Source organism: Centrocercus urophasianus, unplaced genomic scaffold (genome assembly GCF_019232065.1).
Source record: "Centrocercus urophasianus isolate 14NV4802_14NV808 unplaced genomic scaffold, USGS_Curo_1.0 seq_15, whole genome shotgun sequence".
Lineage (NCBI taxonomy): Eukaryota > Metazoa > Chordata > Aves > Galliformes > Phasianidae > Centrocercus > Centrocercus urophasianus.
This window is the reverse complement of record NW_024884697.1, coordinates 2642480-2655888: the sequence shown is the minus strand read 5'-3', so window position 1 is coordinate 2655888 and position 13409 is coordinate 2642480. Positions and strand designations below refer to the sequence as shown.

Here is a 13409-nt window from a genome sequence, read left to right as displayed (position 1 = left end):
GCCTTCCTGTGCCAATACTGGTGTGTGGGAAGCACGTGGTCGATATTTATAAGGGTTTATAAAGAGCTTTTTGTGGCTAAACATGAGGCAAGGTTGGACTCAGCACCGTGTGCAAGAAAATCTGATTTTAAGATGGTGCTTAACAAAGTCTCTGTCTTCAATGTGAGATTTTTATCAACTGAGTTGCAAGTCCCAGTATGTGACACAGCTGATGAGCTGTGCTGTACTCAGTTTCACTTTTATACAAGCAGCTGTTGTTGTTTTGTCAGTTGGGACTTCAGGCAGATAAAATCTGGGTGTCCTAGAAATATCCTGGAAGAGCTGTCTTTGTTTATCACATTTTCTGAGGAACTGACAGATCCAACAACTTCCAACGTTAAATAAAAGCTCTCAAACATCCCCAGGCTTTGCAGAGGGAGTTAATGTCTCTGTGTAATTGCTGTACTCTGTGAAATGTTTGAAGCTGAAACCTTATCCTAAGCTATTTTTTTTCTGTCTGGATACACAGATTGTTACACACTTTTCATAATTGAGCAGTGCTGGTATGTCCTTTTCAGGAAAAGACTTCTTATATGTCTTATGCATGTCTTAGTCTTATGCATAGCATTAGTGAGAGGATGAGAAGTTCTTCACTTCTGCTTTTCAACAGCCATGGAGATCAAGACTTCAGTGTTAGGGAATTTCTTATGCTGGCCGTTATTTACATTAAATCTTTGATACATTCCTAACTGGACTTCTGTGATTCTTTTAAAAGTTAAATCAACTCAGAAATCCCTTTTTATTGTTTGAAAAACTCCGTATCTCAAACCTCAAGGGGGTGCTGAAATAGTTTAAAAAATAAACTTCAGACTTTTCAAACAATTCAGTATCTCACTGTTTTAAAAAAGTCAGCATTTAGAACATTGAACACTGGCTTTGTTGAAATTACACTTTCAGTGATTTTGGAAGATGTGTCTGGTAAATTCAGAAGGAAAGAAAATGCTGCATGATAGAATGTCACTGAAGTCTCGCTTTTCACTGAAAATATGATCTATTTCAGCTCTGTGCTTGGTTTGGCTGTTTGCTTTAAAGAGACCTTTGAAAGAGTCATAACTCAAACTGAAGCCTCTGCCAGTTCAAAAGTGAATAAGATCAATTTGGGCAGAAAAGACCTATATTTATTTGTCTTAGAGCTGAAAGTGCTTTCTGGCATCTAATGAAAAAAATTATGCAAACTAATGGATATAATTTCTGAGCTGTGGAGAACATTTAATAATAGTAGTAGTAATGAAAATAATAATAATACCCTACCAGTGAGAAATGAAAAAAAAAAAAAAAAAAGTACTTGGAAGAATTTTTTTTTCATTTGTGAGGATGAAATAAAGGAACAACGACATCGTCCTGTTAAAAGATTTCTGTTAGCTGAGGTGTAATTGCAATTTTCTGGCAGCTGCTCAGAGCACTCTGGTTCAGCCAGAGGTTTTGATTGCTAATCCTAATGGAATTGTTAAGGATGGAAAAGACCACTAAGATCATCTAGTCCAAACGTTGACCCGTCACCAGGATGCCCACTACAGCATGTCATTCAGTGCCCCTACTCATCATGTCAGTGATAGCAACAGGAACTTCCCAGGGTTAATTCATCTCAGTATCACCCGTAGGTGGTGTTGCTCTTAATTTGCTGCTGGTAGAAGGTGTCTGAATCATAGAATCATAGTATGGCTTATGCTGGGAGGAGCCTAAAAGATCATCGAGTTCCAACCCCCTGCCACAGGCATGGTTGCCAGCTGCTAGATCAAATACTAGATCAGATTGCCCACAGCCTCCTCCAGTCATGTTGATGTCTAAACTCATCTTAAGGTGACGAAGCCACAGTGAGTCCATGGTGGGACATGTCTCTCCTACTTCCACCCTTCTACAAGGACATCAATTCCTGAACAAGTTGGCTACCCTTGCATTGTAGCCCAGGGGAGCAAACAGGGATTTTGGTGGTGGGATTCATCTCTTCTTAAGGAATACAGCTAGAATGGATCTGGTGAATCACACCTTGGAAACTCCCAGTGCTATCTGCTGACTTTGGGGACAGTTCAGTTTGCTCAGAGGTATGTGTCTGATATACAGTGACATAAGCCCAGTGCTAAATGGCAGAAATTATCTCAACATGACCATCCTGAGGAGTTGATCTGTTAGGCTCAAAGAAGCAAAAGACAACGAGGGTTGTCTCACAGGACAAATGAGATAGAGCAGAGAATATCTGAAACAGCTGTCTCCCTGGTTTGTTGGGGTTTTTTTTTGCTCACTGTTTACTCTCCAGTTCTCTGACTTCACAGCAAATCTGTGGCTCAACAGTGATGAAATGAAACATTTGTATTTTGATACTCTGATATGCAAATGCTTGGCAGAAGTGTCATACCCAGGGAACAGAAGTGTATCAGCTCCAAAGCTTGTACGACGTACAAACAACCCTGATACTGAACCACGTTCTCTTCTATGTGGACAGTGAAACTCCACACCAAATGATTGCCACATAACAGAAAGGGCAGGACATGCCTATGTGCAGAGCTGGATACATAGAAAGAGCTGAATACATAGAATAGAATCACAGAATCATTAATATTGAAAAAGACCTGTAAGAGCATTTATTGTTAACTGCTCTCAGGTAATTGAGGTGTAGCATTTGAGGGTCTGTGCATTACGTCTGAACCTAATCACAAAGCACATCCAGCTTTGGTAAACATTTTTCATTTTGCATTGCCATGAGACGGATGATACACGTAGCTGATTGTTGGTGGTGGGATACATCTGATTAGATGTGGGTGTTTTATTGTATCATGGGATTTGTCTGATTAGATGTGGACATCTGCATGTGGAGTCCACATTTGGTGTCTACTCAGTGGAGTTAATGCACTCAAGAACAGAAACTGTTTTTCTCTAAGGCAGATGCTTGTATTTGGGCAAATGAATACACTCTAACTCCATTGATTTATAGTGACTAAATTCCTTTCACTGGCTCTGAAGGCAGCCAATATTCAGAAAAAACAGATATAAACATACACACTGTAAACACCTTAAGTGAGATGAAACCCTTCCCAGGTTTCACTTCACACAGTAATTTCCTAAGATGCTCCAACATAATCCATCACCCTTCCTGCCTGGAGAAAGACCTTGAAATGGGTGGATGAAACAAATGTGTCTTAGGGACTATAGAATGATGGCCTAGTGCGAATGAAAGCAAGCCCACTCAATCCAAACCACTTCTTGTTGACAGAAAATGGCCAAGTGTATGTGCAGAAGAAACCCACCATGTACCCACCTTGGAACAGCACTTTTGATGCCCACATCAACAACGGCAGGGTCATGCACATCGTTGTCAAGGATAAAAGTGCCGAAATGGTTTCAGAGACCACAGTGGAACTCAAGGTGCTGGCAGAGAGGTGCAAAAAGAGCAATGGGAAGACAGAAATATGGGTGAGCACTGTTATCTTCTCTTGCAGTGAGTGATGGGGAGCTGCTGTGGAGTGGGGGGAATGCCCTGTGTCTATATATCAGACTGTCAACAACAGGGCAGAAGGAGATGGCTACCATTCAAGGAATAATGTTTTGAGCCTGCTTGCATTTGACTTGAAAGAAAAACTTCCGTGCATATCAGCGAAAAGAGCACAGCACATTTATATTGTCTGCTGCTGTTATATTGAAACATGTGCTCTCTCTTAGCAAGGATTCTGTTTCACGTGAGCTGTGCCCACATATTACTTTTCACTTAGCTAACTCACTCGGGAAAATTGGTAATTGAGTGGCTAAATGTGAATTATTCTATGTGCTCTGGGGAAACAGCTTTAAAAATTTAATCTAATATTGAGGAACTGATTCACAGCTGCCTGAATTCAGAATTATGGCAGAGGAACTCCTTCAAAATCACTGGAGTTATAGTGGAGTAAATTGGAAGTAACAGTCTTCATAAGAATGCTAACTGTAAGGTTGTATGCCCTGACAGTCCAAGCAAGAAAGCTGTTGATAAAAGTCTTTAGTGTATTATCCTGTTGCCATGTCATGAATAACAATAAAGTTGGAAGACATTTGGAGGTAAACTGATTTCCTGGAATTGTTTTTTGCTTTGTTTCTCCTGCTAGTTCTCAAGCTAAGCTGCTTAGGTTAAACACACAGCAGAAAAGTTAAAAATGCCTTGGCTACTTAAAAGACTTAAGGGCAAGATTTGATAAAGAATTGCACTTTTAACACGTGTCTTGGAAAGAATTAAGATACTTAGGACTGAAACAGAAAACTGAAGTGTCCTGCTCAGGATCACTCCAACCCAAGGATTCAAAGATCTGAAAGGCTGTAGTTTGGTGAAGAAGAGTGGGGAGAAAATAACATCTTTCTTACTTTTCTGTGCAATGGCACTTCTTCATCTGTAAGAAGGAGAATTAACACAGTTATGTCAGGAAGGCACTGCTGTGATTCTCAGGCTGAAGAAATCTTCGAAAGCTTTCCAGATGGGTGGATCCAGATTTAAAACAGGCAAATATGCATGAAGATTGGAATAGATGGGAATTTCTAGACTCAATAGGAAGACCCCAAAACACCTGAGAAAGTCTGTAGCATCACTCATACTGACTATAATGAATGTTGGAATTGGAGACTCAAGTTTCTAAAGATTTCAGCATTCTTTTAAGCACCTGTCTGATGATTCTGGGTTTTCAGAGCTTCTCTCACTTTCCCCTTGCATAATCCACAGGGAATAACAAAGTTGTCTCTGTATATGTGCTCATCCTGATCTACTGTCTTAAAACTTGCCTGTTATTTCTGTGTTTTAGTCACACTGGTATTATCATACAGTTTTGATAAGAACTGATCTAACCTTGTCCCTCTACAATTGTTGCTACCTCTCCTTATTCTCCCATACCAGCATGCACAACCAATTAGAGGTATCTTGAGTCATATGAAGTAATTAGTTGCTTCTTCGAATAGCTCTATAATGATCACACTTGTTTTTTTTTCTTGTTTTTCACTTATCACAACCAGCTAGAACTGAAACCTCAGGGACGAATGCTGATGAATGCAAGATACTTCCTGGAAATCAGTGGCAAGTGATTTTGTTTGTTAATTGATAGATGTGATTTCTGGTTATGTAGAGCATACATGCTGTATTCACTGTAAGCAATAATGGCTTTATTACTGATTTATTCATAGGAACTATCACTGTGTTTTGAAATGAACACTTCAGAAATGTAATTTCTGTTGTACGTTGGGGAGGAATTTTATTCCTCTGTGATTTGCAAGGCAAATTTCCGGCTGTTTTACCACTGAAATTGTATGTTTTCTCATTATACAAAGCAGGAATAGATATATAAGGAGCTGGTTCCCTTTGAAATCGTAGTACATGGACAGATGCATAAAGTGTGTACTGTGGTGTGCATTCTAATGCAGTCATAAAGGATAGGGTACTACTTACAGTTGACAACACCTAAATAGACATGTAAGTTGTATGCCTAAAATCATGAGCAATCAAGGCAAAACGAGCCAAGAGAGTGATTCATCTGATCAGATGCACGTGCCTGCTGTACAGTGAGCTGAGTCATTCATTCACTAGGCTCCATTGTCTGCAACAGCTAGATCTCCACAGACATGAACAAGTGGCTTAGTCATCCTGCACAGAATGACACACGTTTATTTAGATGTCTTCACTGAGGACTGAGTCTCACCTGCTGAGTTCAGTGTGCATGCAAGAAATGTTTTGTTGAAGGAAATGGGTTGCAACCAAAATGTCATGTTCTCCCGTCTTAGATGCCAAAGTTTGTGCTGTCTTTCACAGATGTGAGATGAATCTGTGGGTTATAGACATGGGGAAGGACCTTCCATTTCCATCCTACAACATCCTACAAAGCTTAGAAAACACAAGTTGTGTTTGTAATTAAAAAGAGCAGGATAACCACCAGATTGGGCAGGGGACCAGTTTCCACAGAATATCTACGTAACTTACTGTACAATACACCATTAAATGGAGAAAGAAATTGAAATTGAGGTATTGTGTGTATATCTAGATTTGTAGATATGGGCATGTGCATAAGTGCACATGTGTATACGCATGTGCAAGAGTTGGCTTGCTTTGCTTTGAGAAGTTTAAACATGAACTGCAAATAAAACATGGGAACATGGGAAACAGTAAAGCAACTGTTGGTAAGGAAAAATAATTTAGAAAAGAGTATCCTAAGAACATACATATACATATATATGTATAAATGTTTCTTTAAAATATTAATTCCCATGAGTGAATCATCAGTTTCAGACATTTAGTATTTTTATCAGCTGCATTTTCTCAAAATGCCTGCTCTGGGCATTGTACCCTAACAAATTTTCTGTTTCCTTTCCTTAGATGCAAAGGACGTAGCCGACTGTGAGAATGAAGCCTTTTTCTCCTTGCATCAGCGCAGGGGAGCCATCAAACAGGCCAAAATCCATAATGTGAAGTGCCATGAGTTCACAGCCACTTTCTTTCCACAACCTACATTCTGCTCTGTCTGTCACGAATTTGTGTGGTAAGTCAAAATAGATCCATGCATTTTCCCCTTTTAACATGAGGGAGCAGCTCTGCTCCTTTGTTGAATATCTGTGCTCTTATTGTCAGTAAGGGCAGCAGGACCTCAACCTTGGCATCATAAATGCAGGAATTATTGCATGATTTCCAGGATGTGGTTCAGAGTTGTAATTCCAACTGTGAAAATTCCCTTCATTTTTAGTATATTTTTAATAAATATTTTTGGCTTTTACCTAATGTGCAGGCATCTGTAATCAGCTTACTTTGCTATTTAGATGTTGCAAAATTCAGTAGGTGAATGTGTACTGGAAAGGGTGTGAAAACCACGGTTGCCAGCACTTAGAGAGAATGAAGATACTTAGATTAGAGAAACTCTCTGAAGACTGATAAAAAACAAGACTGTTTTATTCCATTTCTTTCCTAAGTGTTTCTCTCCTTTCTAATGTGGAAGCTTTAAGAAAACTCAGAGTTAACCATTTCTGTCTTTATTTCAGGGGTCTGAATAAACAAGGCTACCAATGCAGGCGTAAGAATTTTTTTTTGTTGTTATCATCATTTACTTGATCCTTCCTTAAGAGATTTTTGCATTAATGCCACAACACACTCGTTCTTTCAGAATGTAATGCTGCCATTCACAAGAAGTGCATTGATAAAGTAATAGCCAAGTGTACAGGATCAGCAGTAAATAGCAGAGAAACGATGGTATGTATTGCTACCTGGTTGCTTTTAAAACAACTGTCATTTAGATCTCTCCTACACATCTGTATAACTGCTTCAGCTGAAGTAAAGTATGTGACTGAACAACAAGTGATGTGATCTGGTCTGCATCCTTTGGTTTTTGTATGCTCTGTGGTTCTATTAAGTCCTATTTGTGATTTACTCAAATGCAGCCACTGAATAAGCAGACGTTGAATCAGGCCTGACATTTTTCTTATGTATGAAGCATAACTCAGGGGGAGGTTATGGGCAAGAGGTGGAAAATTCCGTAGAGGAAATTCTTCACTATCCTGTGTTAGGCAGGATATCACAATGAATTTTTAGAGCAGTACTTTAATATCCCAGTATGTGTCACATGAGGTTTTGAAACCATCTAGAGGAAGATCTAGCATCCCCATTATTAATTTATTTTTTCTTATATCAATTTGTAATAGAGCTTCTTTTTCATGGGCAAAGGCAGAACTTAAACTCTTGATAGGACCATTGCCTTCTTTCTCCTAACTGTGTTCTGCAGCTTTTTTTTTTTTCCAGTTCCTAATACTTGTTCTCTTTCTACAGTCTTTAGAGATGAGAATCATCTCACCTGTCTTCTCACGTCTTTAGTGTAGGTAATCACATCTAGCTTTGTCCTCTACTTTAACTCTCTATATACAAAAAGAAAAAAGAACAAAACAGGCTTTTCCAGAGAATGATTAATAAAAACAAATGTAGACATCTTTTTCAGGATGAGATTAATCATTTTGGGAAGCACTCTTGTTTTTCCACTGAGCATTAGGGGCATCGGGGTGAGTAGCTGAGCTGCAAACAGCTATCTGATTGGATGAATCAAAACCAGGGATTAAACTACCCAGTCAAGAATAAAGTGGCAGTAAATTTTCCACATTCTGTGGTACAAATTTGAGGACGGTTGGCATTTCATGTAGAACTGAGGTGAACAGAAGTGATTCACCAACATGGCTTTTCTGTTGCAGTTCCACAAGGAGAGGTTCAAGATTGACATGCCTCACCGCTTCAAAGTCTACAACTACAAGAGCCCAACATTTTGTGATCACTGTGGCACGCTGCTCTGGGGCCTTGCACGGCAAGGACTGAAGTGTGATGGTGAGTTCCTGAGTTGAACATGGAAACAGGCTGTTGTCTTCAATCTAAAGAGCCAAATCTCATTTCTCTCTGAAATATGTTTGAGATGATATCGGGGTGGTGAAGGAGCAGTCAAGAGGACCATCCTTGGAGGAGGATCTGTAGAAGGACATGTGGTCCACGAGGCTGAAGAGTCAGTTCTCAGAAGTACAAAAGAACAATTCAGTGCCTACTTCTCTTCATGTGGTTGGTCTCTACACTTGGCCAACAGCACTGCGTGTTCTTACCCTGCCTGATGCTGAACCCTTTACAGCTCAGCTGCCCTCTGTTGTCCTGACACCTCTGTTCTTTCTTTCAGCATGCTGCATGAATGTCCATCATAAGTGCCAGACAAAAGTAGCAAACCTTTGTGGAGTTAACCAGAAACTAATGGCAGAAGCTCTGGCATTGATAGGCAGCACTCAGCAGGTAAGTAAGCTATTGAGATCATAGAATCAGATGACTTGGAGAAGGGAAGATCAATTGCTCAATATTTAGCGCAGTGCAAGAATTAAAGGCATTAAAGGGAACACGGTAGGTAGCAAGTTCAGGTGGCCTACCTCCAATATTAATAGAAGAGAAAGCCACTCAGAATTCATAGAATAATTCATAGAATAGTTTAGGTTGGAAGGGACCATAAAGGCCATCTAGCTCTAACACCCCTGCCATGGGCAGGGACACCTTCCAATAGATAATACTGTCCAAAGCCCCATCCAGCCCAGCCTTAAACACTTCCAGAGATGGAGCATCCACTGTTTCTCTGGAAAACATGTTCCAGTTTCTCACCACCTTCACTGTAAAGAATTTCTTTCTAACATCTCATCTAAATTTACACTCTAGATCAGGATTCTGGGAGTGCCTCTTAGCACTTGAGTATCTTCAAACAGGGATAAAGTTTTTAGGTACCCCACCCATATTTTGGTTCCTCAGATATCCCAAGACAACAACTTTATACACACAGCTGATGTTTTTCCATTTGTAACTGAAAACTGAGAGTGTATGTACCAGATTTAATTCTACATCCTCATCTTTGTGCAATAAGTAGAGTTGCCAAACTTCCAACTAGGGTTTTTTTCCTGCTTTTTCTTCTCTATTTTCTATCTGCTGGCTCTCTGCAGCTCCTTGCCCTGTACCTTTGAGTCACCACTGAGAGGTGAAGAATGCATACACTATGTACTTTCCCTAAAATACCCCTTATTTCCAGAAGTTTAGATCATGGGAACTTCTGGAGGCATAGGTGGAGTTTTAGTATTTAAATAAACTTCAATGCTTTTCCATTTCCTGCTTCTGTTTCATCACTCCTGAATCCAGGCAAACTCTTATCCTCTACAGCACCAGAGGACAAGGAGTTTCTCAAAGTGACAGTCAGACAGTGTACAGGGATAAGCCTGCAGTACGTTCCAGCCTCCAGTGTTTTGCCAGGTTTCCCTTCATGAAGAATTACTAGGAAGGAATATGTTAAAATGGCCTTTGTGTGGTTAGTTAGGGTCACAGACCACTCTGCAGAATAAGGTATAATATAAGATTATATAATATATTATATATATTTTATATATATAATATATAATATTTATATTAGCTTTACAAATACCTGTTAACACCCACACACAAGATGCTTTGATGAAGCTTGTGGTCATTAAACCCCTAAGCAATGGGTACAGAGATGCTCTTTTCATAAGCAAAGACCTCTTCTAGATCTTGCTTCTATGACAGTCACACTCAAGAGGAAACTGTACAGGAACTCAGAACCTAACATTTGGCTCAAAAGTCATTTGCTGTTTTCTGTCATCCAGGCTCGCTGTCAGCGTGATACTGAACAGATATCCAGGGATGGACCTCTTGAAATTGGGTTCCCAGTTCTAGTGAGGGAGGTGACACCTCTTCAGGCAGTGCCAGCATCCACAACAGGAAAAAAAGGTAATTTACCCTAGTGGTACAGTACAGCAGCCTTTATTAATCTTTTTACATAGTTAAGTGGAGGTGGAAAGGATAGAAGGTGTATTAGCCAATGAATCTTTTATGTATCTTTCCCACTTAGAGCAAGATATCTATTTTCTCACCTCTGGGATCTGTAACTTCTCCCAGCCACATCACTCAGGCTAAGCAGAGACCCTAGACATCAAAGATTCCTTTCCTCCCTGTTAGTATGCACTTTCCCCAAGTCTTCTCCAGCCTTTAGTGATATGCCAACCATTTCTCATCCATCTAGTCCCTAAACTCTCATTGTGACCCAGTACTTCGGCAAGCCTCATACCTCCACCAGCAATAATGTATTTATTCTTCTCCTGGGACTCATAAACCATAATATATGGGATATTTAAAGAGAAACCAACCTTGAAAGAGGAGGTTCAGAGTTCCTTTCATCGTTATGGCCAATTCTCTTTCTGATCTCAGATTTTTAGGTAGGAGTTGATATCCAGTCCCTCTGTAAAACCACTGACAGATCTCCACTTTATTCACCCAAAAATGATTAAGTTTTTGCTGCCCTATGTGCTACAGGAGCAGAGATTTTTCCCAAAAATTTTTTTCCTAAATTTTTCCTAAATCTCTGTAAATGAGTAACGGGGGACAAGCATTGATAAGCAGACCTTGGACAAAGCTACTGAGGGCTCAGTGACCTGGTAGGAAAAATGAAGTCCTGGAAAGACTCCTTGTTTGTCTGCTTTGTGCTCAGATCATAGAACTCTGGATTTTAGGATCACAGATATCACCATCTTTCGTTAAACCTATGTGTCCCATACAGAAGTGAATTTCAGAAGTGCTCCACCTTCATGGTCTGTGGGGCACTGTTCTGAAACTGTTCTTTTTTGCAGAGTCCCACAAACTTTAAAATACACCTACCAGAAAGGGGAGGGAAAAAAAGAGAGGTACAATTGAATTAATACTTAAAACAAGTAAGGGCTGGAGCAGTAGATCCTTAGGTCTAAACCTAACCAGAGATGGCCCCACCATCAATCTCCTTCTCAGTGCAAAAAAAAAAACAAATATCTATGTGTGGAGCTAATATCCTCAAACTACTCAGAAACCAACCCTAGCAAAATTCCAGATGGCTCTTGTTGAAGCAGAGCCATATTACACACTAGTGCTCTGGGTTTTATACCATACAGCACAAGCCTATCAAGCCTCAGAAGCTGATTTTCGTAGGATCATAGAATCACCAAGGTTGGAAAACACTTCCAAGATCATCTAGTCCAGTCTTTCAACTACCATCAATATTTTCCCACTAAACCACATCCCTTAGTACAGCATTCAAATGTTTCTTGAACATTTTGTTCAAGATGATGATCATCTGCAGGGACAGTGACACAGCCACCTCCCTGGACAACCCATTCCAGCACTAGACCATTCCTTCAGAGAAGGGATTTTTCCTAATATCCAACCTGAGATTTTGGTGCTGTCTATTCCATTTGCCCCCTTGGAGAAAAATTAACGGTGCCCTCATCTATGTGGGCATCATTTTAAGTGCCCTCATTTTCTGTGGGCTACAAGGAGAACTGAATGAATCAGTGTGAACTAGTAAAGCCCAGATTATTCACATCTGGTTAACGTGTGAGTCTATCTGATGATTAGTGTTCTTGTTCAGCAACTTAGGACAGCACAGCAAGTACAGCAAGTACAGCAAGTACAGCAAGTTCATGCATTTGAGTGAGCGGGATAAATCCAGTAAGGGACAAGAATTTCACAAACATCCAAGGAAATGAAGTATTGAAGAAACTGTTAATAATTCCTCTCCAGGACAGCTGGAATATTTCATTAAGTCTCCATAACCAGAGCATAGACCCAATGTGAAGATGCTGTCCCATTTGTTTCACACACTAGTTTTGCCAAGGATCTTGAACAGGTCTCAGAAGAAATGGGATCCTATCATAACAGCAACCAGCAAGAAGGAATGAAGAACAAGGGCTGCCAGAAATGAAAGATTTGGTCATGTTTTGCTACCATGAAGCAGGACAGATGAAGGATTTCATAAAGTGGGAATAATGCTACTGAAGAAGATGGAGTTATGCTGGAGCAAAATTTCTTCTGGAGAGAAAGCTGTATGCAAGCAGAGACAATCTGCTCACTTGATCTGTCCACCACATTTCCATATATCTGAAAAGACCTTTGTAGAACTATTCAAAATAGTGCATAAGAGTTCTGGGGATTTTCTCCTTACTTCCCAGGATTTATTTGAATGCTTTGATGTGTATTTCAGAGCCACAGGGCATCTCCTGGGAGACTCCAGTGGAGGGCACAACAAAGGGAGAGTCTCTAATAGAGACAGACCTGGGAGGAAAACAGCTCCTGGAGCAGCAAGAGGACCAAGTGCAATTAAAACTAACCATTGAAGATTTTGTCCTGCACAAGATGTTGGGAAAGGGCAGCTTTGGTAAGGTAAGCATTAAGAGGCTGAGATCTCTTCGCTGTTCCTCTTCATTCAGCAATGTCCATCAGATTGGCTTAGTCATCTTGGCAGGAGGCAGAATCTTTAGATGAAAAGGTGAGTGTGGATCACCTCCCTTCTCCAGAGCAGCAAGTCCAGCTGGGAATGCTAACTGCTTTTTCCCTTCTCTGATCTGTGCTGGAGCATAAAGTAAATTTTACAACAGCCAAGAATTTGTGCTTTTGAAACAAGGGCCACCTGTTTTCAGTAGATTCATTAATCTTGATGAATGGTCAATTATTCCTCCTTCATGCAGATGTCTCCTGGAAGTGGATTCATGTTATTCACTGCCAACACAGAACATGAAGTAATTTCAGAGGACCTCTCCATTGTGTTTTTGCAGTCAGTAGGGAGAATAATTGGGTATCACATTACTTAGATCTCAAACCTCTCCAAGGTGGAAACTGCCTGAAAGAAATCCTGCTTTTTGCTAAATGAGCTAGAGCAATTACTGCAACCATATCTTAAACTGAGGAAATATCTGTTGTGTTGACTTTGCATATATGAAAGCACTTGGCATGTCTGCACTTTGTATGTGAAGCAGAGCTGAGACGTGAGTCGAAACTAATCCACAAAACTTCAAACTGCACAGCCCAGATGAGGGTTACTTAGGGGACTGTCAAGTTGAGAAGCCAA

The 13409-nt window shown here is 40.2% G+C and overlaps 1 protein-coding gene across 3 annotated transcripts in view; it reads left to right on the top strand.

Moving 5' to 3' along the window:
* Nucleotides 1-13409, top strand: part of PRKCQ (protein kinase C theta) — a 48666-nt gene that overhangs the window by 18544 nt on the left and 16713 nt on the right. For all 3 annotated transcript variants that reach the window (XM_042816090.1, XM_042816089.1, XM_042816091.1), the window contains 9 exons: nucleotides 3248-3447; nucleotides 5002-5062; nucleotides 6353-6515; nucleotides 7009-7040; nucleotides 7131-7216; nucleotides 8203-8332; nucleotides 8670-8779; nucleotides 10144-10267; nucleotides 12546-12724. In XM_042816090.1, the coding sequence (XP_042672024.1) occupies nucleotides 3248-3447; nucleotides 5002-5062; nucleotides 6353-6515; nucleotides 7009-7040; nucleotides 7131-7216; nucleotides 8203-8332; nucleotides 8670-8779; nucleotides 10144-10267; nucleotides 12546-12724 (1085 nt within the window). The remainder of the gene's footprint in view (nucleotides 1-3247; nucleotides 3448-5001; nucleotides 5063-6352; nucleotides 6516-7008; nucleotides 7041-7130; nucleotides 7217-8202; nucleotides 8333-8669; nucleotides 8780-10143; nucleotides 10268-12545; nucleotides 12725-13409) is intronic.